The sequence below is a fragment of the Malus domestica genome, chromosome 07 (assembly GCF_042453785.1).
Source record: "Malus domestica chromosome 07, GDT2T_hap1".
Classification (NCBI taxonomy): Eukaryota; Viridiplantae; Streptophyta; class Magnoliopsida; order Rosales; family Rosaceae; genus Malus; species Malus domestica.
The window spans coordinates 26,374,703-26,399,246 of NC_091667.1; the positions used below are offsets into that span (position 1 = coordinate 26,374,703).

Genomic DNA, 24,544 nt, shown 5'->3' on the forward strand with positions numbered 1-24,544 from the left:
TGATTAACGAGGAAAAATTTCACAAAACTCCTTGGAACTTTACACTTTTGTGCAAACATCCATGTGAACTAAAATTTGTACAATCAACTACCCAAATCTCAAGTCGTGTGACAATTTGGCACTGCGTCCACTTTCATTCAAGTATGTGGCAAATAATGGCAAATTGTTAAGTATGTGGGTGTTTTTAAGAACATTCTAATCAGTATTAAAAAACTTTTATGATATTTCTTGAAGATATGTAAATGAAATGTCAATCCTAATTTGAAAACATATCGAGAAAACAGTTTTATGAAATCAGTATCATTTCTATTTCGATTCTACAAAATTTTAATAAACGACTTTTATGGAAATCAAAATTTTGATACTCAATCAAATTCCTTTAATTTTGATTGTGGTTAGGTAAACGAGCCCTTGTAAATACCTCAATAATGCTGAGAATGCCCTTAAAAAGGGCCTAAGCACCCAGTAAGTGACATTATTTAATTGAAATTAGGTGAAAAGGGATGTAGGTATCAAATAATCAAATAATTAAAAGTTTGGATGATTAATTGTAAAATGTTTCAATCCAAAATGCACAAAAGCTAAAAGTTCAGGTGATATTTATATCTAAGAAAATTACATCATAAAGCCAAAATATCAATTCATTAAGTCCTATATTATAGAGTTTGAATTTTATTAGAAGTGATCATTTCAATCTTATAGACGAGAAGTTTTCTCCTGCAATCGATAACACCACAGGATAATTCTTAAAAAGATGGATAATGTACTGTGATATTAAAGAAGAATATTACTAGACCGTAATATTAAGTGACCGTACTATTTAAATACATAATAGTTATTTATGCTAAATGACCTAAACATTTAAAACGGTGCTAAATTACCTAAACATTTAAAACGGAAAATTGATGACGTGGGATTCAGGCAGATATTTTTACGATGACGTGGACCATTCGGTGAAATCGGGAGGGCATTTTGGTCCTCCCACAAACAGTCTATTACGTCGTTAGTGTTGGAACCCGCCAAATCCGCCTCCTATTACGTCGACAAATCCAAGCGTCCCATAACCTTTTACTCTCCTCAAAACTCGACACGTGTCATGCGCGAATCCAGCATGTCCTACTACCCCAGTTATCCCACGTGGCATATGTTATCGGTGGAGTTCCCGACCACCACTACGTCCACGTCAATGGATGGCCCTACGTATAATATCTTTATCTCAATTTTGAAGACTTCCGCCTTTCCCCTGCCTCTTCTGCTCCGCCGTCTCGCTACCACCGAAGCCGTTTTTTTTTTTTCCTCCGATGCTTATTTTTCTCTTTTTTCTTTTGTTCTTCAGAAGAGAAAAGCCCTAACGCGCTCTCAGCTCGGAAGCTTCAGACTTTAATAGTAAAAATATCTGAATTCAAAGGTGGGGATCGAGCTCAGAAAATGTCTAAATTTTTGGTATTTTTAGCTATATTTTCTGGATTTAGAGGTCTAAAATCGAAGTAATCAAATTAGTTTCTCAGTTTATTCAATTTTTGATCTTTTGACGTTTTATTCAGTTTATTGTACTTGGTTTAATTGATTTTAGTGCATTATATTGTTAATTTCACTTCAATTTCCTACTGTTTTTATTTTATTATTTTTTATATATCTGTTAAAGGAGCAAATTTGTTGAATTTTTGGTATGTTTGGTTGCTAAATTTGAAAATTGAGTGAGAAATATATGTTGCTGTATCAATTTTCGTGGTGAAGAGAATATCGGGAAGATTGTTTGAACTTGAAGCAATATTAGCTCTGGTTAGGTAAATCAGTGGGGATGGAAGGTGTTTGCTTACTCTCGAATCGATTTCATAGAGCATGTAGTTTACAATTATTTTGAATCTGATGGTTTTTGTTGAGCTTTACTCCATTTTAGGTCTTGTTAATGCTTGCATCTTGAAGACAACGGGATGTGCAGCGTGATCCCGTTGTCTCTTTGAATCTGGTTGATGGGGGAAGTTGGGATGAGTAGCAATAGTCCTCTTACCAAAGAGCGTGCGGAAGTAAATTGCCACATTCAAGATGAGAACAAGGAAACTAAGGATGGGGTTGTGGGAGAGGGGCGAGGGCTCCCAAAAAAAGATGATTTTCGGGTTAATGAGGACTTGCAAGGCGCACATGATGGGCGGGCAGAACAACAGCTCCAAGGGTGGGAGGAGTTCTTATCTGTCAGGTCTCTGAAGGTTCTTCTAGTGGAAAATGATGATGGAACTCGCAATATTCTTCGTGCTTTACTGCAAAATTGTGGCTACAAAGGTTAGTATAATGCAACACATGAGATCCTATGTGTAGGACTAGGATTAGTTGAAGTGTACTGGTGTAGATCTTTGTATGACATGATATTTCAAGTTTATAGGTTGCTTTCAGTTGTATGATCGATCAATATACGGGTAGATTTCAGTAAAAGTATTTTAGTTGTAAAAGTTAAAAGGCTGCAATTAGTATTTAGTATTTTTCTAATACTAAACAAGAATGTTTATTTTGTAACACACTCACCCTTGTATTGTGGAATTTAGGTTTTTTTTTGTTAACAAAGGATAAAAAAAAACTTAATCCACTAAGACTTAAGGCATTTAATTTCATCCTTGTGCGCTGCCGACGATTTCAGACTCCGGTGCTTAATCCACTAAGGTTGTCAGTAACCGAGGCATCTACGATCTCAGACAATAATACAAATTATGTAGTCTTCAAGTCAAAAGCTTTCCTTATGATGTTAAATTTGTGACCAAAAACATTTTTGCAATCGTAAAAATGGATTTTGTGATTCTAATTTTCATATGCTTTAGAGTTGAGGGTTCTTTGAGAAAGTTCACTTTGCAAGAGTAATAGACTCAATAGTTCACTTCCAATTATCCTAAATAATTTGGGAAAATAAGGCCAATTTCCATTTCCTGTAATTGCTTTTTTTTTTTTGGTAAAATTAACAGTGGATTTGATCTTTGCAGTAATAGAGGCAGATAATGGTATACGAGCTTGGGAAATCTTAGAAGATCTTACGACTCATGTTGATCTTATTTTGAGTGAGGTTGTCATGCCCAGTTTGTCAGGCATGGATCTCCTGACCAAGATAATGGACCACAAAACTCGCAAGAATATTCCTGTAATTAGTAAGTATACTTTTACATTTTTACTCAGGCGAACATAATACTGATTTACCTATAGTACTTTTAGAAGGTCGATACTTTAGCTACTGAACCTGGTGTGTTTTGTGCAGTGATGTCGAGTCAAGATTCTATGAGTACAGTTATCAGGTGTTTATCGATGGGCGCAGTTGACTTTCTATTGAAGCCTATTCGAAAGAATGAACTTAAAAACCTCTGGCGGCATATTTGGAGGAAATGCCACAGGGTAAGTAGCTCTAGTTATTACATTTTATGTATGATACTATGTCGTGGAACTATTGTTTTCAGTTTGGATTTCGTTTATACATTCAAGCATCAGTGCATCACCAGAGCACGTGCAGAATTTTGATATCTATTTTTTCGTTCATTACTCATCCTTTCAGCAATCTAGTGGTAGTGGGAGTGCAAGTGATATCCGAACTCAAAAATCTACAGAGTCGTCAAGTTTTGAGGAGTCAGACAAGAACACTGGCAGTAATTGTGATGATAACATCGGCCTTGGAAACATTGGTCTGACTGATAGGGATGAAGGTGACAATGGAAGTGGCACTGAGGTATGAATTCGTCCGGTCTAGGATCTTTCTGGTTCTACGTTTTTAATCGTTTATCCTCTCTTGGCTGGTTTATTCTATTTTCATTTATCAAGTATGTTAGGTGTTGATGTAAATCTTAAAACAATTAAGCCAAGATCATCGAACTTCATGATTTTCACATACAAATAAAATGCGGAAATACATTAAACAACCAAGTGTACCTTGATCCATTACAACGAACGCTATGAGATCCCAAACGGATTCTGTCAGCGGCGGAGGAAATAGGTGTTCTCTCTCTTGCTTCTATTTGCCCTAATCGTGTTTTTTCTATCAAGTGCATATTAGATGGGTATATGCAATATATATAAGTGAGGCAGAGAGAGGACCCGTTTCCATTTAAAGCCCATAATCAATTACCACCCATCACAGTAATTCGATAGGAAACATTTCTCATAATTTGACCAATAGGATTATTTACAAATAATAATATCCGTTAAACACTACATATCATATGGACCGTGTCATATGGACCACTTTAGAATATTAAAATATTCTTACATTCTCCCACTTGGTCCATAGTGACACATGTTCCTTTTCAAGTTTAACAAATAAACATTAAGTGCGCAGTAAAGTTCGAAATAATCCTTACTATCAATTGGTCAACATAAATACTCATCTTAAGCAATTCACTAGTGCGAGTCATGGCGGTTGTACATCAATGAGTGACATAGTCCCTTCCATGTACCACAACACTAGCAATTACCTAAAACAGTGTTAGTGAGAAATACATATATAGGTTCGATAATGTCTTTGTCAGAGACATTCCTGTTATCATTCATCCAATCTCATAAATGTATACATATAATGGAAAATAGGAAATACCAGAAACATGTTCAATTATCGAGCTTAGAGTGTCAAGCACAATATTGTCATTAAACAAATTCTCATAAACAAAATAAAAATGACAATCATCATGGACTACGACCAAGACCCATTCTTTCAACATGATCATTAAATGCCTTCGGCCCCATTCCCTTTGTCAAGGGATCTGCGATCATAAGCATTGTGCTTATGTGCTCAATAGACACTCTTTGTTTCAGAACCTCCTCCTTAAGAGTCAAGTATTTTATATCCATGTGTTTAGCACCATTAGAATACTTGTCATTCTTGGAGAAGAAGACAGCGGCAGCATTGTCATAGAAAATTCTCAACGGCTTAGCAATGGAATCAATAATGCCAAGCCTTGAGATAAAATTCTGTAACCATAATCCATGATTTGTAGCCTCAAAGCATGCTATAAATTTAGCTTCCATGGTGGATATAGCAACAGCATCTTGCTTTGTACTCTTCCAGGAAATTGCTCCTCCAGCTAAGAGAAACAAGTAACCAAGAATTGATCTTCTACTATCAATACATCCAGCAAAATCTGAATCTGAATAACCAATAATTTCTAGGTTATTAGATTTTCTATACGTGAGCATATAGTCTTTCGTTCCTTGCAAATACTGCATCACTTTCTTTACAGCTTTCTAGTGATCCATTCCTGGGTTGCTTTGGTATCTGCCTAACATCCCAACTGCAAAACTGATGTCTGGTCTGGTACAAGTTTGTGCATACATCAGACTTCCTACAACAGATGCATAAGGAATACTTTCCATTTGTGCACACTCCAATTCATTTTGTGGGCATTGCATAAGGCTAAACTTATCCCCTTTCTGAATTGGAGCAACACTGGATGAACATTTTTCCATACCGGATCTCTCTAGAACTCTCTCAATATATGCTTTCTGAGATAGGCCCAACACTCCACGTGATCTATCTCGGAATATTTCAATTCCTATCACATAGGCCGCCTCACCCATATCTTTCATTTCAAAGTTCTCCGAGAGAAACTGCTTGGTCTCATGTAATAGACCAAGATCACTACTAGCAAGCAAAATGTCATCAACATACAGAATTAGAAAGATAAACTTGCTCTCACTGACCTTCAGATATGTACATCGATCAGCGATGTTTGCTTTAAAACCGAAGGATACAATGATATTATCAAACTTAAGAAACCATTGTCCTGAAGCTTGTTTAAATCCGTATATTGACTTCTTTAGTTTACAGACCATGTATTCCTTTCCCTTTAATGTGAAGCCTTCAGGTTGATCCATGTAGGCTTCTTCTTCCAAACTCCCATTCAAGAATGCTGTTTTCACATCCATTTGATGTAACTCTAAATCATAATGAGCTACTAATGCCATAATGATTCTAAAAGAGTCTTTCTTTGAAACTGGTGAGAAAGTCTCTTTGTAATCAACGCCTTCTTTCTGAGTAAAACCTTTGGCCACCAATCTGGCTTTATATCGTTCTATATTGCCATTAAAATCGCGTTTGGTCTTAAAAACCTACTTACACCTAACTCTCTTACAACCTTTAGTCAATTCAATGAGATCCCAGACTTCATTTTTGTCCATTGATTTTAACTCATCATTCATGGCATCAATCCATTTACTAGAACCAATACAGTTAACGGCTTGTGAAAACGAAACCGGATCTTTATTTATTCCTATATCAACGTCAGACTCTTGTAGATATACCACATAATCATCCGAAATAGCGCGTTTCCGTTCTCCTTGAGATCTCCTTAATGCTATTTCTTGTGGTTCTTCCACTACATTTTCATTTGTGATAATCTCATTCTGAAGCAGATGGTCATTAATTTGTTGTTCAACATTGTCTAACGGTTCAACATGTGCAGGAACAACAACTTGCTTAGTAATTATAGGTGTAGGGATCTGCACCCTAACTTCATTAATGACCAATTCTTTAGGTTTTTTTGCTCCCATTGATTTCACCACTTTCAATGAATCTGGCATTGCCGGTTTCAACAATTCTCATACTATGATTAGGACAGTAAAACCTATATCCTTTGGATTTTTCTGGGTAACCAATAAAGTAACAACTACAACAACAACAACAAAGCATTTTCCCACTAAGTGGGGTCGGCTATGTGAATCCTAGAATGCCATTGCGCTCGGTTTTGTGTCATGTCCTCCGTTAGATCCAAGTACTCTAAGTCTTTTCTTAGGGTCTCTTCCAAAGTTTTCCTAGGTATTCCTCTACCTCTTCGACCCTGAACCTCTGTCCCGTAGTCACATCTTCGAACTGGAGCGTCAGCAGGCCTTCTTTGCACATGTCCAACCCACTCATTCCTAATCTTATCCTTTCTCGTGAGCCCACACCTCCAACGAAGCATCCTCATCTCCGCTACACCCAATTTGTGTACATGTTGATGCTTCACCGCCTAACATTCTATGCCATATAGCATCGCCGACCTTATTGCCATCCTATAAAATTTTTCCTTGAGCTTCAGTGGCATCCGACGGTCACACAACACGCCGGATGTACTCTTCCACTTCATCCATCCCGCTTGTATTCCATCTACTCTGTCTTTGATCGGCTTAAGCGAAGACTTTTAGATTCCAACGCTTCTCTCCAAAGGTTAAGCTTCGCATTTACCCCTTCTTGAGTTTCATCTATCAACCTTATATCGTCTGCGTAAAGCATACACCGAGGAATAACATCTTGAATATGTTCTGTTAACTCATCAATTACCAATGCAAAAAGGTAAGGACTTAAGGATTGTTGATGCACAAAATCAGTGAAGACTTTGGTACAACAGAAAGTATTAAGTTTGTGACCTTCTCTAGATTGCTCCGGTCATTAGTGTGGATAAGTATGTAAAAGGATAGAGACAGGAGAGCAAACACAAGATGTACGTGGTTCACCTAGATTGGCTACGTCCACGAAGTAGAGGAGTTCTCATTAATTGTGAAGGGTTTACACAAGTACATAGGTTCCAGCTCTCATTTAGTGGGTACAAGTGAATGATTTAGTACAAATAGCATTAGGAAATATTTTGGGAGAATGATCTCATTTTATAGAAGAGAGTTTCTAGCCTTGTTTTGACATTGACACGTGTCGTGTTGTGATTGGCTTTCGATGTTGACACGTGTCGCGCTATGATTGGCTTTTGATGTCGACACGTGTCGCTCTATGATTGGCCTCCTGGTTGGAGGGGAAGCTCCTCGGTTGGGGACTTGCAAGATCCAAGCCGCTGAGTAATCACGAAACTTCTAAGTACCGGAGTGTGGTATCGTCTTCACTTGTCTTATCTGTCTCATAGGTAGATGTGGCATCTTCTCTGGAAGTACTCTTCCTCCGTCCAGGGGTGATATCTTTAACTGGTGGATATGCACAATGTAATGTATCAATTTCACTTGAAGCTTACTTGTAGTTTCAGGCGTGGTCAAGCGCGATACAAACCATGTAATAGGAGTTCCCCAAGTCGCCGAGTTAGGGAATCTGCTGAAAGATGTGACAGACAAGGTAAGCAATTAGAGCTCCAAGCAATCAGTTCCAGATCAGAAGTTTGATTTTGAGTTCCGGCTGATTGTTTTCATTCTCCTTATCTTGCAGGCAGCATGAAGGATAAAGAGAAGAAAATGAAAAGAGATGATATGAGATACTTTTGCTTTTGAAGAAGTAACTTTCCACAGGCTTATTCTTGAACTGGGCTGGAGGGTTTTCTGGTTACCTCCAGAGTATAAGGCTGACTAAAGAATTTGAGGGTCAAAACAAGTCCATCAAATCTGGAGTACGTTCGACCCTGCTAATATGGGATACTTTTGTTGTTGACAAAGTAGTGAAAGTATCGACACGTGTTCTGTTACCCTTGTCTCCACATGCTTCCTTGTATCCTTCTCATTGGCCCTATCTGTTCCTCAGGCAGATGTGGTATCTGCTCTGAAAGCATAAGATGTTGAAGATGAGTACTCGAGAGCAATGCCAGGTAAGTAATCAGATAAGGGGTTCCAGGCAGTCAGTTCCTGACTGGAAGCTTGATTCCAAGTGCTGACTGATTGCTCTCTTTCTCCTTGTCTTGCAGGTAAGAACAAGGCCAAAGGAAAAGACAGGGAAAAAGCATGATATGGGATACTCTTGCTTTTAACCCTAATGATATGAGATATTCTTGCTCTGGTGTAGTTTGTTTGCAGATGTATTATCGGGGGGAAAGAAAACTGAGTATTTCAAAAGGCTTCGTTGGGAGTGCCCTCTCAGATATGAGGAAGGGTTGAGCATTTTTGCAGGTCTGCCTGTCTGTTGAGGATGGATGTCGACATATATAGGAGTCTCCCTAACAAGTAGTAATGCTATTCCTTTACCCTTCTTGGTCATAGCACTATAGTGGGAGCTGCCCGCTTCACGTGTTTTAATTCTGTCAGAGCACTTTGAAAAAATGGTATGTGGTATCTGGAAAGCTGATGTTGCGTGTGAAGATGACAGACAAGCTTTATCCAAGGAGATCTGGCTCTCGAAGTTGAGAAAGTGATGCCTCTTCGGTTTTCGAACAAGCGATCTTGTCGAGGATCTAGCTCTCGAGATTCGGAGAACGGTGCCTCTTTGATTTTTGAGAAAGCAATCCTGCTGGGAGTCTGGCTCTTGAAATTCGGAGAGCGGTGTCTTTTCGATTTTTGAGAAAGTAATCTTGTTGGGAGTCTGTCTCTCGAGATTCGGAAGGCGGTGCCTCTTCGAATTTGGAGCAAACAATCTTGTTGGGAGTGTTTTCTCCAATGTGAGTAAAGGTTGGGAATTTTTGCTAGTCTACCTTACCACGGAGCACAGAGGTTGACACACAGGGACTTTCCAATTATCTAGCAGTGGTGCTGTTCCTTTACCCTTATGGGTAATAATATGGTAGCTAAACCTTCAAAATTTATGTGTCTAAACTTTGTTAGTGTTGTTTCTTTGCTATTCTTTTACCCTTCTTGGTCATAGCGATGTAGTGGGAGCTGTAAGCTTCACGTGTCTAAACTTTGTCAGAGATCTTTGGCAAAGTTATTTGTGGTACCCATGAGCTGATGTTGCGTGTGGAAAGTGGATGATTGAACAGTAAGATTCACGTGCTTTCTACTTCACCAGAAATCTTCGACAGATTGCTCGTAATTTCCGCAAAGCTGAGTGTGCATGTGACAGGTGCTGACAAGGCAAAGAAAGCAGGTGCCTCTTCGATTTCTGAGATCGGCCCTCGTGGTCTCTGAGCAGCCCAGCTTTTGAGAAAGCAAACGCCTCTTCGATTTCTGAGCAGGCGCCTCTTCGATTTCTGAAGCTCCGTCGAGTGCAGATTTTTATAGAGGCTGGCATTAAGTTCTAAAGCACACTTGAATCTCCACCAGTAGAAGCTCCCTTCTTGCACTTCTAAGATCTTGATTTGTCCGACCTCTTCTTTCTTCAACACATTTGAAAATGTCTGGCCATTCTGACCGTCGTTTTGACTTGAACCTTGGTGAAGAGGCAGCCGCGCAATCTCCAGACAACATATGGCGCCCATCCTTCTTATCCCCTACTGGTCCTCTTACCGTTGGGGATTCCGTGATGAATAATGATATGACCGCTGCGGTGGTGGCCAGGAACATTCTCACTCCCAAAGATAACAGACTTCTTTCCAAACGGTCTGATGAGTAGGCTGTTAAGGATTCTCTGGCTCTCAGTGTTCAATGTGCAGGTTCTGTGTCGAATATGGCCTAACGCCTATTTGCTCGAACCCGTCAAGTTGAATCATTGACGGCTGAAGTGATGAGTCTCAAGCAGGAAATTAGAGGGCTCAAGCATGAGAATAAACAATTGTACAGGCTCGCACATGACTATGCTACATTCATGAAGAGGAAGCTTGACCAGGTGAAGGAATCTGATGGTAAGATTTTATTTGATCATCAGAGGTTTGTGGGTTTGTTCCAAAGGCATTTATTGTCTTCGTCTTCTGGGGCTGTGCCGCGTAATGAAGCTCCAAATGATCAGCCTACGATGCCTCTTCCTTTTAGGGTTCTGTCTAGTACTGAGACTCCGAGTGATCATCCTCCGGTGCCTTCTCTTTCTGGGGCTCTACCGACTGCTGAGACTTCTCCTAAGCAACCTTTGTGAAGGCCCCCTCTTGTTTGTTTATTTTGACTCATATATATGTACATATTTGTAACTTATCGGAGATATCAATAAATAAGCTTTGCTTCATTTCAACGTATTGTGTTAAATACATCAAAACCTTCTTCACTAAGTTCTTTGAATTTTTCTTTTGTTGAAGCTTGTATGTTGAAGCTTTGTGAGTGAAGCATGTAGGTTGAGGTAGTGTTCCCTTAATTTCTCGAGTGAGGAAAACTTCTCTATTAGAGACTTGAAAAATTCAAGTCACTGAGTAGGGTCAGCTATATGAATCTTAGAACGCCATTGTGCTCGGTCCTGTGTCATGTCCTCCGTTAGATCCAAGTACTCTTAAGTCTTTTCTTATAGTCTCTTCCAAAGTTTTCCTAGGTCTTCCTCTACCCCTGCAACCCTGAACCTCTATCCCGTAATCGCATCTTCTAACCGGAACGTCAGTAGGCCTTCTTTGCATATGTCCAAACCACCGTAACCGATTTTCTCTTAGCTTTCCTACAATTTCGGCTACTCCTACTTTACCTCGGACATCTTCATTCCTAATCTTATCATTTCTCGTGTGCCCACACATCCAACGAAGCATCCTCATCTCCGCTACACCCATTTTGTGTACGTGTTTATGCTTCATCGCCTAACATTCTGTGCCATACAGCATCGCCGGCCTTATTGCCGTCCTATAAAATTTTCCCTTGAGCTTCAGTGGCATACGGCGGTCACACAACATGCCAGATGCACTCTTCCACTTCATCCATCCAGCTTGTATTCTATGGTTGAGATCTCCATCTAATTCTCCGTTCTTTTGCAAGATAGATCCTAGGTAGCGAAAGCAGTCGCTCTTTGGTATTTCCTGATCTCCGATCCTCACTCCTAACTCATTTTGACCTCCATTTGCACTGAACTTGCAGTCCATATGTTCTGTCTTTGATCGGCTTAGGCGAAGACCTTTAGATTCCAACACTTCTCTCCAAAGGTTAAGCTTCACATTTACCCCTTCCTGAGTTTCATCTATCAACACTATATCGTCTGCGAAAAGCATACACCAAGGAATATCATCTTGAATATGTCCTGTTAACTCATCTATTACCAACGCAAAAAGGTAAGAACTTAAGGATAAGCCTTGATGTAATCCTACAGTTATGGGGAAACTTTCGGTTTGTCCTTCATAAGTTCTTACGGCAGTCTTTGCTCCTTCATACATATCCTTTATAGCTTGGATATATGCTACTCGTACTCCTTTCTTCTCCAAAATCCTCCAAAGAATGTCTCTTGGGATCCTATCATACGCTTTTTCCAAATCTATAAAGACCATGTGTAAATCCTTTTTCCCCTCTCTATATCTTTCCATCAATCTTCGTAAGAGATAGATTGCCTTCATGGTTGAGCGTCCTGGCATAAACCCGAATTGGTTGTCCGAAACCCGTGTCTCTTGCCTCAATCTATGCTCAATGACTCTCTCCAGAGCTTCATTGTATGACTCATTAGCTTAATACCCCTATAGTTTATGCAATTTTGTACGTCGCCTTTATTCTTGTAATTAGGCACCAAAGTGCTCTTTCGCCACTTATTTGGCATCTTCTTCGTTTTCAAAATCCTATTGAAAAGGTCAGTGAGCCATGCTATACCTGTCTCTCCTAAGACTTTCCACACTTCGATCGGTATATCATCTGGGCCCACTGCTTTTATATGCTTCATCTTCTTCAAAGCTACAACTACTTCTTCATTCCTGATTCGACGATAAAAGGAGTAGTTTCTACACTCTTCTGAGTTACTCAACTCCCCTAAAGAAGTACTCTTTTCATGTCCATCATTGAAAAGATTATGAAAATAACCTCTCCATCTGTCTTTGACCACGTTCTCTGTAGCAAGAACCTTTCCATCCTCATCCTTGATGCACCTCACTTGGTTTAGGTCCCTTGTCTTCTTTTCCCTTGCTCTAGTTAGTTTATAGATATCCAACTCTCATTATTTGGTATCTAGTCGCTTATACATATCGTTATAAGCCACTAACTTAGCTTCTTTCACAGCTTTCTTCGCATCTTGCTTCGCTCTTCTATACCTTTCACCATTTTCATCGGCCCTATCCTTGTATAAGGCTTTACAACATTCCTTCTTAGCCTTCACCTTTGTTTGTACCTCCTCATTCCACCACCAAGATTCCTTTTGGTGTGGAGCAAAGCCCTTGGACTCTCCTAATACCTCTTTTGCTACTTTTCGGATACAACTAGCCATGGAATCCCACCTTTGGCTAGCTTCCCCCTCTCTATCCCACACACACTGTGTGATTACTTTCTCTTTGAAAATGGCTTGTTTTTCTCCTTTTAGATTCCACCATCTAGTCCTTGGGCAATTCCAAGTCTTGTTCTTTTTTCTCACTCTTTTGATATGTACATCCATCACCAACATGCGATGTTGATTAGCCAAGCTCTCTCCCGGTATAACTTTGCAATCCTTACAAGTTATATGATCCCCTTTCCTCATTAGAAGAAAATCTATTTGTGTTTTTGACGACCCACTCTTGTAGGTGATCACATGTTCTTCTCTCTTCTTAAAGAAGGTGTTGGCTAAGAAGAGATCATATGTCATTGCAAAATCCAAGATAGCTTCCCCATCCTTGTTTCTCTCCCAAAACCATGGCCACCATGAAAACCTCCATAGTTGCCTGTCTCCTTGCCCACGTGTCCATTTAAATCTCCTCCTATAAATAACTTCTCCGTCTAAGCAATTCCTTGCACCAAGTCTCCAAGGTCTTCCCAAAATTTCTCCTTCGAACTCGTATCCAACCCTACTTGAGGTGCGTACGCACTAATCACATTGATGAGTTCTTGTCCTATTACAATCTTGATTGCCATGATTCTATCTCCTACCCTCTTGACATCTACAACATCTTGTGTCAAGGTCTTGTCCACGATGATGCCAACACCGTTTCTCTTTCTATTTGTGCCCGAATACCAGAGTTTAAACCCAGAGTTTTCTAGATCCTTTGCCTTAAGACCAACCCACTTAGTTTCTTGTAGGCACATAATATTTATTCTTCTCCTCACCATAACTTCCACTACTTCCATAGATTTTCCCGTTAGGGTTCATATATTCCACGTTCCTAAACGCATTCTACTCTCTTGAACTCTACCCTTTTGTTCTAGCTTCTTCAACCTCCCCCGTCTAATAGGATCAAAGTATTTCTTTTGTGTGTCCTGTGTAAAGTTGATAGGAGCATATGCTCCCAAACAACTTTGAGTGGAGTCGTTCGAAAAGAAGTTTATATGGTCCCCTTGCTCATTTAACACTGCATCCGGGTGCCGATGGAGATACAGCGACCCTTGCTCACTTATCACTGTGCTCGGGCCACACAGCGTGCCACTTACGGGTGACACCCTAGCTTTAGCGCGATTTTGTTCTGGATTCATTTTCATAAGGATTCGACGTAAAATAGGAGTGCCGACTGTCGACTACCTAATGCCCTCCCCCTCCTCCTTTATCCGGGCTTGGGACCGGCAATGTAAGATAAACTTACACAGGCGGAGTTAATAAAGTAACCACTAATCGTTCTAAAATCTAACTTCTTTTCATGCGGATTATAAATTCTTATTTCTGCTGGGCAACCCCAAACATGCAGGTGCCTTAAACTGGGTTTCCTTCCTGTCCACAGTTCAAATGGTGTTTTGGGAACTGCCTTACTAGGAATCCGGTTTAACAAATATACAGCAGTCCTAAGAGCATACAATCACAATGATATAGGCAAAGATGCATTACTTAACATACTCCTAACCATGTCCATAAGAGTACGATTACGCATTTCAGCAACACCATTTTGCTGTGGCGTACCTGGCATAGTGTATTGGGCACATATGCCATGCTTTTCAAGGAGTTTTGCAAATAAACCAGGACATTGTCCTGATTCATCATATTTTCCATAAAATTCACCACCTCTATCCGACCTGACAATCTTCACCTTTTTATCTAATTGTCTCTCAACTTCAGTAATAAACACCTGAAGGGCATTCACTGCTTCAGATGTTTCTTTCAATAGATAAATATAGCTGTAACGTGAAAAATCGTCTATAAAGGTTATAAAATATTTTTCTCCACCAAAAGATGGAGCATCAAAAGGTCCACATATGTTTGTATGAATTATTTTAAGAAGCTTTGAACTTCTTGTGGCTCCTTTCTTGGTGTATTTGGTTTGTTTGCCCTTAATACAATCCACACACACACCGAGATCAGTAAAATCTAGGTTCGGAAGAATCTCATTCTTTACTAATCTTTCTAACCCTTCTCTGGATATATGACCCAGTCGTTTATGCCACAAGAATGAAGAATTTTCATTGTTTAGGCTACGCTTAGTTCCAACATTATGATGCAAGGTAAAAAATGTTTCAGCAAAACGATTATTGAGCTTTAAATTATACAGCTCACCTATTAGAATACCAGAACCAACAAAAGAGGTCTTCTTATATAAACTGAAACATTCATTACCAATCTTTATAAAAAATCCATTGCGGTCAAGCTTCGAAACTGAAACCAAATTTCTGGAACAACTAGGAACATAAAGTGTCTGAAATAAATCCAAACAATATCCAATATCCAAAATTAAACGAAAGGTTCCAACAGCTTCAACTGGAGCTTTGACTCGATTCCCCATGAAAATTTCATTTTCATTTGGATTTAAAGTGTGGGTCGTAAGCAATGTATTAAAAGCGTAAGGCGTGGGTGAGCCATCTAAGGGATAGCCCAGCCTAGGCGTGAGGCAAAGTCTCACGGGACCTAAATTTTTTAATATATACACTGAACATACACATATATTATATTAAAAAAATATCATTAATCAATAATCACCCTGAGCACACATATATTATAAATACATACACACATATATATACATATTATATATATATATATATATATAAAATAGAGGATGAAAAGCACAATGAGTACACATATAACAATGCACGTAGAAGGCACACACATCCATTGTATAAAAAATAAAAATTAGAAAACAAGGCAGAGAGATGATAGTGCAAGGAAGAGGTATGTATGAGGTAGTTAAAACCCTACCCAAAATCCCTTGAGGCGCGCCTAGGAGGCTCCGACGGCGCCTTCTGCCCACTCTCTCAAAACAGAGGCGGCAACACTCAAGCCCAGCCTCACAGGGTGCCTAGGCGTGCCCTGAGGCGAACCTTTTAAAACATTGGTCATAAGGAATCCCTGCATTGAATTAGAAATATGAGCCGTAGCACCAGAGTTAACCCACCAAGTATTATAAGGAACTTCGGTTAAATATGATTTGAAACTTACATAAGCCAAAGGCTCACCTTTCTTTTCGAACTATTCTTTGAATTTCTGGCAATTCTTTTGATAATGCCCAGGCTTCCTACAGAAGCGACATAAATCATTTTTATGTTCCTTATCATGAGCCGAGTAGCATTAGCAGGTCCATTCACCTTGGGTGGTCCTCTTTTCTTTCCCTTTCTAGGCTTTCTTCCAAATTTTCTTTCATCTCCTTGACTTGCTAAATGAACGGAATGTTCTCCTTGCTGCTTAAGCCTTCCCTCCTCTTGAACGAGTTTAGTGGCCAATTCATCAACATTCTATTTGTCCTTAATAGCATTATAGTTGATTTGAAATGGCCCATACTGAGGAGGCAAGGAGTTCAAAATAAATTGAACAAGAAAGGAGTCATCCACATTCATTCCAAGTGTCTTTAGCTTTGCTGCTATATTAGTCATTTCAAGGACATGCTCATGCATGCTTCGCATACCATCAAATTTCTTGGAGGTAAGCTCAGCCATTAATGTCCCAGCAAGAGACTTGTCAACGGTCTTGAAACGAGTCTCAATATTTTTCCAAGTATTCCTTAGCAGTTTCAGCTTGAGGAAGGCCAGTCTTTATGTGGCTCGCTATAGTCATTCGCATAAACATCATGCTCAATCTATTTGATCTCTCCCAGGCATTATAGAGAGATTTTTCCTCAGTGCTGCTTGTATTCGTAAGAGCAGCAGGTTTGTCAGTTTGGAGTGCTAAATCAAGATCCAGGACACCAAGGTGAAACTGAACTTGCTCACTCCAATCTGAGAAATTTGTTCCATTAAGTGAGGGAATAGATGGATCAAGTGAATGAAGAGAAACAGGCACTGACACTGCAATTCAAAAGTGCTCACAACATTAATGCTTTGAGTAATAAAAAACACATGTAATAACAATAAGTGTACTATCATATTCTCCTTTGGGTAGATACTACAACAATACAAACAATCATCGATGCATAATACCTTATTGATAATTGTACATCTCTAATAAGACAGGCTTCGTTATCTTTGGATATCCGAACAAATAAAAATGAAATATACAATTCTCAACACATTCATATCATCAATCATATGAGCAATTAGTCTACCTTTGGGTGACCCTTAAGAACTTATGACAAATGAAAAACATATTACTCATGTACAAACCTTTAAAACATAATAAGGTTTTGTTCGTTCATACGCATCATCCTACCATGAGTAGTTGATTAATCATCATTTAATTTGAATCCATGTGATCTTTCTAGTTTGGCCACTTTGGTGACTAACAAATAATTTCGTAAGACGAATTACAAATTAAATGAATGACGTTTATAATCGTAATGATCAGTCATAGGTATTCAAATTACTTTAACTAATTCCAACTAAAAGAATCACCCAAATTGCATCATAATTTCCATACCCAAATATGCAATTCGGCAAAAATTGTAATAAAACTAAGATTACAATTTCTTAATCCCAACATGCATAATCGATACATGCAAATAAAATATAATCATGTCTGCCTCAAAACAGCGGACATTGCACCCTAATTAACCACCGATTTTGTTCTTGCAAATTTAAAAATTATGCTGACAGTAAGCAGCAGCATCATAATTAAAATATTCTTGCCGAGTGCAATTTACAATATATAAAGAACATTCACAATTCAAAACAGCGATTAGGTTATTTCAAAATAGCACAGTGGATCATAATTTATTTCGAAACAAAACTCTAATCAAGTCGATTCAGTTAAAGTTCATAATCGTAAATGGAAAATCATGAGAGCTCTCAACCAGGCTCTGATACCATATGTAAATCTTAAAACAATTAAGCCAAGATCATCGAATTTCATGATTTTCACATACAAATAAAATGCGGAAATACATTAAACAACCAAGCGTACCTTGATCCATCACAATGAACGCTATGAGATCCCAAACGGATTCTGTCAGCGGCGGAGGAAATAGGTGTTCTCTCTCTTGCCTCTTTTTGCACGTGAAAACCCTAATCGTGTTTTTTCTATCAAGTGCATATTAGATGGGTATATGCAATATATATAAGTGAGGCAGAGAGAGGACCCGTTTTCATTTAAAGCCCATAATCAATTACCACCCATCACAGTAATTTGATAGGAAACATTTCTCATAATTTGACCAATAGAATTATTTACAAATAATAATATCCGTTAAACCCTACATATCATATGGACTGTGTCATATGGACCACTTAAGAATATTAAAATATTCTTACAGTTGATTGGTAAGTATCAGTCAGCTTACTAATTGCCTTTCACTTTACTATCATATAAAAGAGTAAACTAGCGTTTGAATTCTTTTTCATTGCACTCGATTTGCATATATGTACGCCTAACATTTAATCACGAACTTGAGTAAAATTAAACGTAATATAAACCGGAAAGCAAAATGATAATTTGCAGTAAAAAATACCTTTACATGTTAAGGTTGTTTGGCTGCAATGTTCTGTGCCACCCAGAACGAAAAGTGATCTCCCAAAAGATCTTTCTGGAGAAGCTTCATCAAAGGAATCGTTATATGCAGATTGGAGTTGCAAAGCACTGAAACTACTATATCATGTTTCACCATTGTATGAGAAAAAGAAGATGCTTTAAACGAATTGAATATAATATAAGTGAGACGTCAAATATAACTTGCATGGATCTCATTGAAGCTCTTCCATCCGAATGACATAATATAGCAATCCTCTACTTTTCGAATCGCATTTGCTCTATCCACCCCTTGTAGCAATCCTCTACTTAGGACAAGATTAAGCATCTGAGATAGGGACAATTGGAGGAACATAAGTATGGGATATCACGAAAACTATATGATGGTTTTTAAGACAGGAAAATCCAGCAAGATAATGTAAGATGAATTCTGTGTGTACTTTTCTAACATATTGCCGGACAGAGGCTTATAATATTAATTATCTAGACTGGTGTTAGCTTACTTCGCAGCAGCTGTGAACCTGGAGCTGACCAGGCAGTGCACACAATTGAGAAATATCGAAACCAATGGCATGAATACAGTTAAAAGAAGAGCTTGGTAGCTGGATATCTTCCTTTATGTTGGATCTGTTTACGTAATTCATACATTTATGCATAAAGTTATATGCGAGATAGGAGAGTAGGAGAGGTACTGATCAATTTCCAAGCATTAGCTTGGATTTATTTTTTCAGATCATTCAGGCTAATCCTTCAAGGGCTGACACATTTGGCAATGACGGGGTGCCTGCATTTAAAACTAGCGAGTGCGAAGGCCAGGATGAAGAGCTTGGTAGGCATCTTGGTTCTAATTATCTATTGGTTTCCTTTTCTCCGTCTTTTTGCTAGTTAAAAGGTTGCTATCTTTTTATCTTCAGATGATATTGTCGTGGGTAAAGAAGACTTGGCTGTAGGACTTCCCAGAACTTCAGTTTTGCAGCTTGATGAACCAAAAGAAAAAGGGTTAACCAACACGGCCAGTGCTAATAAAAACAAACTTTCAGAAACTGACTCAATGATCGGAGGTGAACAAATAGAGAAAGGACAACCAGAGCTCAACAATGAAAAACCAAATCGGGAATTGAGAAACCAGGCTGCTGATCTAATGGGTTGCATCGGCAACGGTACCACCGATCCTCAGATGCAATGTGTTATGTTTGACAGCCCAAATGGTGTATCCAAGGTTCCAGAGATAAAAGCTAAGACCATCCATGACAGTAAAGAAACTCCTTCTCTTGAGCTCACTTTAATGACGCAGAGAGATGTTCGAAATACTGGGTTCAGTGGTCATGATCGAAATGTTCTGAGACATTCAGACAATTCAGCCTTTTTAAGGTATGCAGATACTCAGAAATTGAATCACACTCATCTCTAACGATGTTTAAGTCAACTTTTTCTACTCTGAAAATATTTTTTTGTACTGCGCAGGTACAACTTTCCTACAAATTCTAAGCAGGCCCCATCTGGGAATGTTGGTAGCTATTCTTCTCTCGATAATAGCTTAGGGGCAGCGAAAGCAAAATCATTTCAAAATTTTCAATATAATTCGTATGGCACTCCTCTCTACCAGCGTTCCAATGGCTCTAGCAATAACAATGACACTGACTCAGCCACAAATAAGTTCTTTATCAATGAAGAGGCATCCGAAGACAAGGCAGAGCCGGGATCAACAATGAAATGTCTCCACGAATCCTCTGTCTTCCAACCAGACCATAACAGGTCTATGGCGTATAACCAGCCAATAGAACATGGTCATGCCGATGCTGCAGTCCATAACACAACTTTGTCACAAGGATGGAACATGAATCAGCATGTGCAAGTGCAGCAGCAGCACCATATGTATAACGTGCGTCAGCACCAGCAGATACTAAATAATGATGATTTGTCACTGAAAAATCTGGCAGCAGCAGCTCCACTGTGCGGGTCATCCGATGTGCAGTGTGTACCAATGGAAGGGAATGTTGGCAGTAACAGTTTGCACGGGTGTGCCTTAGAAAGAAACAACAGTAGCAACGGGCAGAGTGGGGGTAGCTTTGCCATAAATTCTAGGGGCACTTACACGGAATCTGGTAAGGACATAGCTGGAGAAGAAGGAACCATCAGTGCAACTGAAAATGGGAGCAAAAGTGGAGTTGATCAAAACCGTCGTGCACAAAGAGAGGCTGCTTTGCATAAATTCCGCCAGAAGAGGAAAGATAGATGTTTCGAGAAGAAGGTAACTCTAGTTGTGTTTTGAGTTTTCAGTTTTGTCATATGTAATTCTTACCTGTATGGTTAATTCAGTTGAGTATTTAGCAGAAAATCTTCACCCTTTTCAGGTGAGATACCAGAGCAGGAAAAAACTGGCGGAACAAAGGCCGCGTGTTCGTGGACAGTTTGTTCGACAGGTGGTAAAAGAAAACAAAGGCAACGACACAGATAGCTAAGCTGACTAGTGGTTTTGTACATGAGAACAGCACTATAGCTATGCATACCGGATGGAGCATCTGTTTCTTTGATGCAGGATATGGGCATACAACATTCGGTATTCAAAAGTATATAGAACTGATATATTTAAAGACTAGATTTACTGCGCGGGGACAACAAAACACGCATGGATTTATGTTTATTGATTTTGACTCGAACAATTTCTTTTGCGATTATTACTGAATGGATTTATATATGGTCATCGAATCAAACGATGAAAACCTCATACATTCAAACAGAACAGAGATTGCACTTTGCACTCGTAATTCATATGGTCCAGCGGCAAGCCTAGAGAGCCGCTCTACAATATGAATTATGAAAAAGCAAATTGGGTGCCCTAACATCATCAGGTCAGCCTCACCCAACAGGATCTTCTCCGGATCCTTTTGGTGAGGATATTGAAGATCTGTAATCGTGACTGTCAATCGTATATCATACGGTCAGTTTTTGTCAAGTACTGTTTGTGATTAATTATAAATAAAAATATTTAAAATAATTTTTTACTGCACAATATACAATAAACGGACAAGATTGACGGATCCTCTAATCCTCACAAAAGGATCCGGATTCCAGCCTCACTATTTTTTAGAGAAAGACGATATTCGATATTCATTTCAAACAACACATAACAAGTACAATTTGAGAACAAACTGAGGATGGTGTGCACAGTGGGCCTCAATAAAACCTTGCTAGAGCTTTCAACTCGGTCGAAGGAAAAAGAGTGTCCCGCAAGATGAAATGACCTATTCTCAAATGTCAATACATAAACAAATTACAAAATATCCCTAAGCAAATCAGGGGATCTTCCGCCCACAAACTTGTTAGCATTCAACCATTGTTGTGCAGTGAGCGTCAACCGTGTGGCAAAGCATGCGACCATGACTTCCACACGCTGCGAAACCAGCCTGAACCATCAGCTGAAAATGTCTCCAACAAAGTGGATTAGTTGGACCAAACAGCCACTTACCTATGCCCGTAGAACTATGAACACAAGATCAAGGTAACTCGACGCAAATCGCCGTATATATACGAACATTGTGCAGACTCTCTCCTAGTGAAACCTAAGAAGACCTAGGAACCCTAGAGAGCAATTTTCCTGAAAGACCAGGACTAAACTAAGGGCTGGTTTGGTATTGCTGTGCTTTGAAAAAAAAAACTGCTGTGAGAATAAGCAGCTGTGCTGTGAGAATAAGCGGCTGTGAAATAAATCAGTAGAGTGTTTGGTAAACTTTTTTGTAAAAGTGCTTTTGGGAAAAAAAAAGCAGTCTGATAGTAGGTCTTTTCATTAAAGGAGCATTGTAGCTCCATGTGCTTTGAAAAAAAACCAGTTTTCCAAAGCTACAAATAGCTGCTTCAGCTTTTTCCTTTTATTTCAGCTTATTCTCATAGCAGCTTCCAATATAAGCCCTTTTTTTTAGTTTACCAAACACCTAAAACCCTTACAGCTTTTTTTCATGGGTGTTTTTTTTTAAGCACCTCACTCCCAAACCACCCCTAAGAAAACTAAAATAAACTAAATTAAATAAAACTCGCCCGAAGCGAACAAAAGGAAAGAACCAAGAAGGGAACCACAATCCGACACCTCCTGCCAGTGGGAATGCGGCTTCCACACACCGAAGACCACAAGAGCAGCTGCCAGGAGCACAGTTAGTGCATCCACCGAAGCCATCGGGGAAGGTGACACCACCATGGAACCGAGTTGGCGAACGGGATCCAACCCACCTGCAGCACAGAGCTAAAACCCATACCAAGAATACAAGCGCCAAATCAAAGAAAATCTTGAAAGGGCATGGCCCTGTAGAGAAAGACAATATTCCAAACTCCAGAGTATTGGTTCTCAGTTAGTGCAAACTCCACACTAGCCCAAGACTTAAACCAACAGTAAAGAGAAAGAATGGAACTCAACGAAGATGAATCAACTTTCACTAACAAGGAAATAAGCTTACAAGTTACAACACTCTCACCAAGAGCAGGAACAATACAATCTAAAGGAAAGATGAAAAACTAACTCAAAAGGATAAGCAGCAGCTAGTTATCAATGCAATTGAACACTATTGTCTAGAAGGAACACCAAAACATAAAGGAGTGCCACTGCACCATGAAAACATGCGGATTCCCAAGACAGCCACAATTAAGGAATTAATATAAGTTGTTGGGTATGTGAGAAGTCATTCTAGGAAAACCACTTTAATTTTAACAGGCCCGGGTCAAGATATGGGGCATAGATCCATGAAGGACTGCACCTAAAATGGTGGGAGAGAAGTAAGGGGACGGGAGGGGAGGTTGGTAGAGGCCGGGAAGGAGGGATCGGGCTACAAACCTTATGTATCCTAAAATGTGCCACCTCTACAACTTCAATACTGTTATATTTGATTAAAATAGTTTAAAAAATAATAATAATACCTTACTCCAGTCTCACAACCACCCTACTCCCACTCCGGCCACCCTCTCTATCAGCAGACTCAGCACCCGCACAGTACGCACACATCCCTGGCGCCGTCGGTGTTGGGCTACTCTTCTATCTTATTGACGGAGGGGAAGGTGGTGGCGAAATGACCGGTCAAATCATCAATAACGTTAACCACTGATCACACAGAAGACAAGATTAATTGCATGTACAAAGTTAATTAGAATCTATTTTAATGCAAAAATAAATCACAAATGAAAGAGAAAGGGGAGAGAGGTAACGAACACTTGAATTTGAGGGAGAGAAATGGTTCGGCGGACTAACTTCCATTCCGTCAAGCAATTGAAAGACTGACTCATTAAAACTGTGTCAGCTGCGTTTACCCTCGTAAATTATCGTTGGGCAGAAGAAAAAATGAGGTGATTGGTTTAGTTGGTAATGATCATTCTCTTCACTATATCAGGTCTAAGTTTAACTTCCTGACGACAATCTCTCTTACGGTACCATCTGTAAAAAAATTTAAAAAAATAATAACAAAATAATACCCGCTTTATAAGAGAGATATGTTGTATGTCTTGACCGTTAAATAGCGTAGCCTCCCCTCACGTAACCCTTGGATCATTTCACCTTTATGATTCACTCACAAAAATACCATGGACGACTTGCCTTGCATATTGTAGTCTCGTTCACTCGTCCGGTGGTTCCCATACCCTATCAAATCTTGGTTGTGGCCCATCCGGACCAAAGAATCTGATATGAAGCACAAAATATGGCTCGTTGGCCACCTACGGCCTAACTTCTATATGACTTGGTGAACAAGTATTGTGTCTGCAGCTGCATTGTTATCGTCTTTCCAAATTTCAAGACTTCATATTTAGTTAAACAAGCCGAAACAAACTATTTACTACAGTCTAGTGGTATTTCTTTTTATTTGTAAGTTAAAGGTCTTAGGTTCGATTCTCGCCAAATGCGAATTTGAACCACATTATTGCTAGTCCTTTGTGAGGGCTAAGCCCACACTCTTCCCTTAGTATAAATATATTGTTTATTAAAAAAAACAAAAACTTAACTAAATGGATAGCCCTACCATTTAGTACTATGATTTAGTGATATTCCTCTCCACTTGTAAATGAGATGTCTTACATTCAATTATCGCCAAAGGTGAATTTGGACCACATTATCCCCCTCTAATGGAAGTTATTCTTTGTAAATGTGAACCTCAAAAATTGAGT

At 39.2% G+C, this 24,544-nt stretch overlaps 1 protein-coding gene and 2 long non-coding RNA genes across 3 annotated transcripts; 2 read left to right on the forward strand and 1 right to left on the reverse strand.

Annotated features, from left to right (window-relative positions):
* Positions 1–1,213: 1,213 nt before the first annotated feature.
* LOC103446932 (two-component response regulator-like PRR37) lies at positions 1,214–21,066 on the forward strand. Its single transcript, XM_008386088.4, has 9 exons — positions 1,214–1,408; positions 1,901–2,280; positions 2,970–3,131; positions 3,239–3,372; positions 3,530–3,700; positions 19,136–19,232; positions 19,318–19,774; positions 19,868–20,654; positions 20,758–21,066. The coding sequence occupies exons 2-9, from the start codon at positions 1,974–1,976 to the stop codon at positions 20,863–20,865; spliced, it is 2,223 nt and encodes a 740-aa protein (XP_008384310.2). The 5' UTR covers positions 1,214–1,408; positions 1,901–1,973; the 3' UTR covers positions 20,866–21,066.
* Positions 7,886–10,735, forward strand: LOC139197566 (uncharacterized). Its single transcript, XR_011583051.1, has 3 exons — positions 7,886–8,056; positions 8,147–8,519; positions 8,616–10,735. It is a non-coding gene; the product is annotated as an uncharacterized lncRNA (long non-coding RNA).
* Positions 21,067–22,800: 1,734 nt separating the features above from the next.
* On the reverse strand, positions 22,801–23,850 carry LOC139197567 (uncharacterized). The gene is made up of 2 exons (XR_011583052.1): positions 23,598–23,850; positions 22,801–23,489 (listed from the first exon to the last, which is right to left on the reverse strand). It is a non-coding gene; the product is annotated as an uncharacterized lncRNA (long non-coding RNA).
* Positions 23,851–24,544: the final 694 nt, after the last annotated feature.

Excerpts from the sequence above, each read along its gene's own strand:
- LOC103446932 (XM_008386088.4), top strand. The coding sequence starts at position 1,974 with ATGGGGGAAGTTGGGATGAGTAGCAATAGTCCTCTTACCAAAGAGCGT. Across the intron at positions 2,281-2,969 it reads GCAAAATTGTGGCTACAAAG|TAATAGAGGCAGATAATGGT; the intron begins GTTAGTATAATG and ends TGATCTTTGCAG. Across the intron at positions 20,655-20,757 it reads ATAGATGTTTCGAGAAGAAG|GTGAGATACCAGAGCAGGAA; the intron begins GTAACTCTAGTT and ends CACCCTTTTCAG.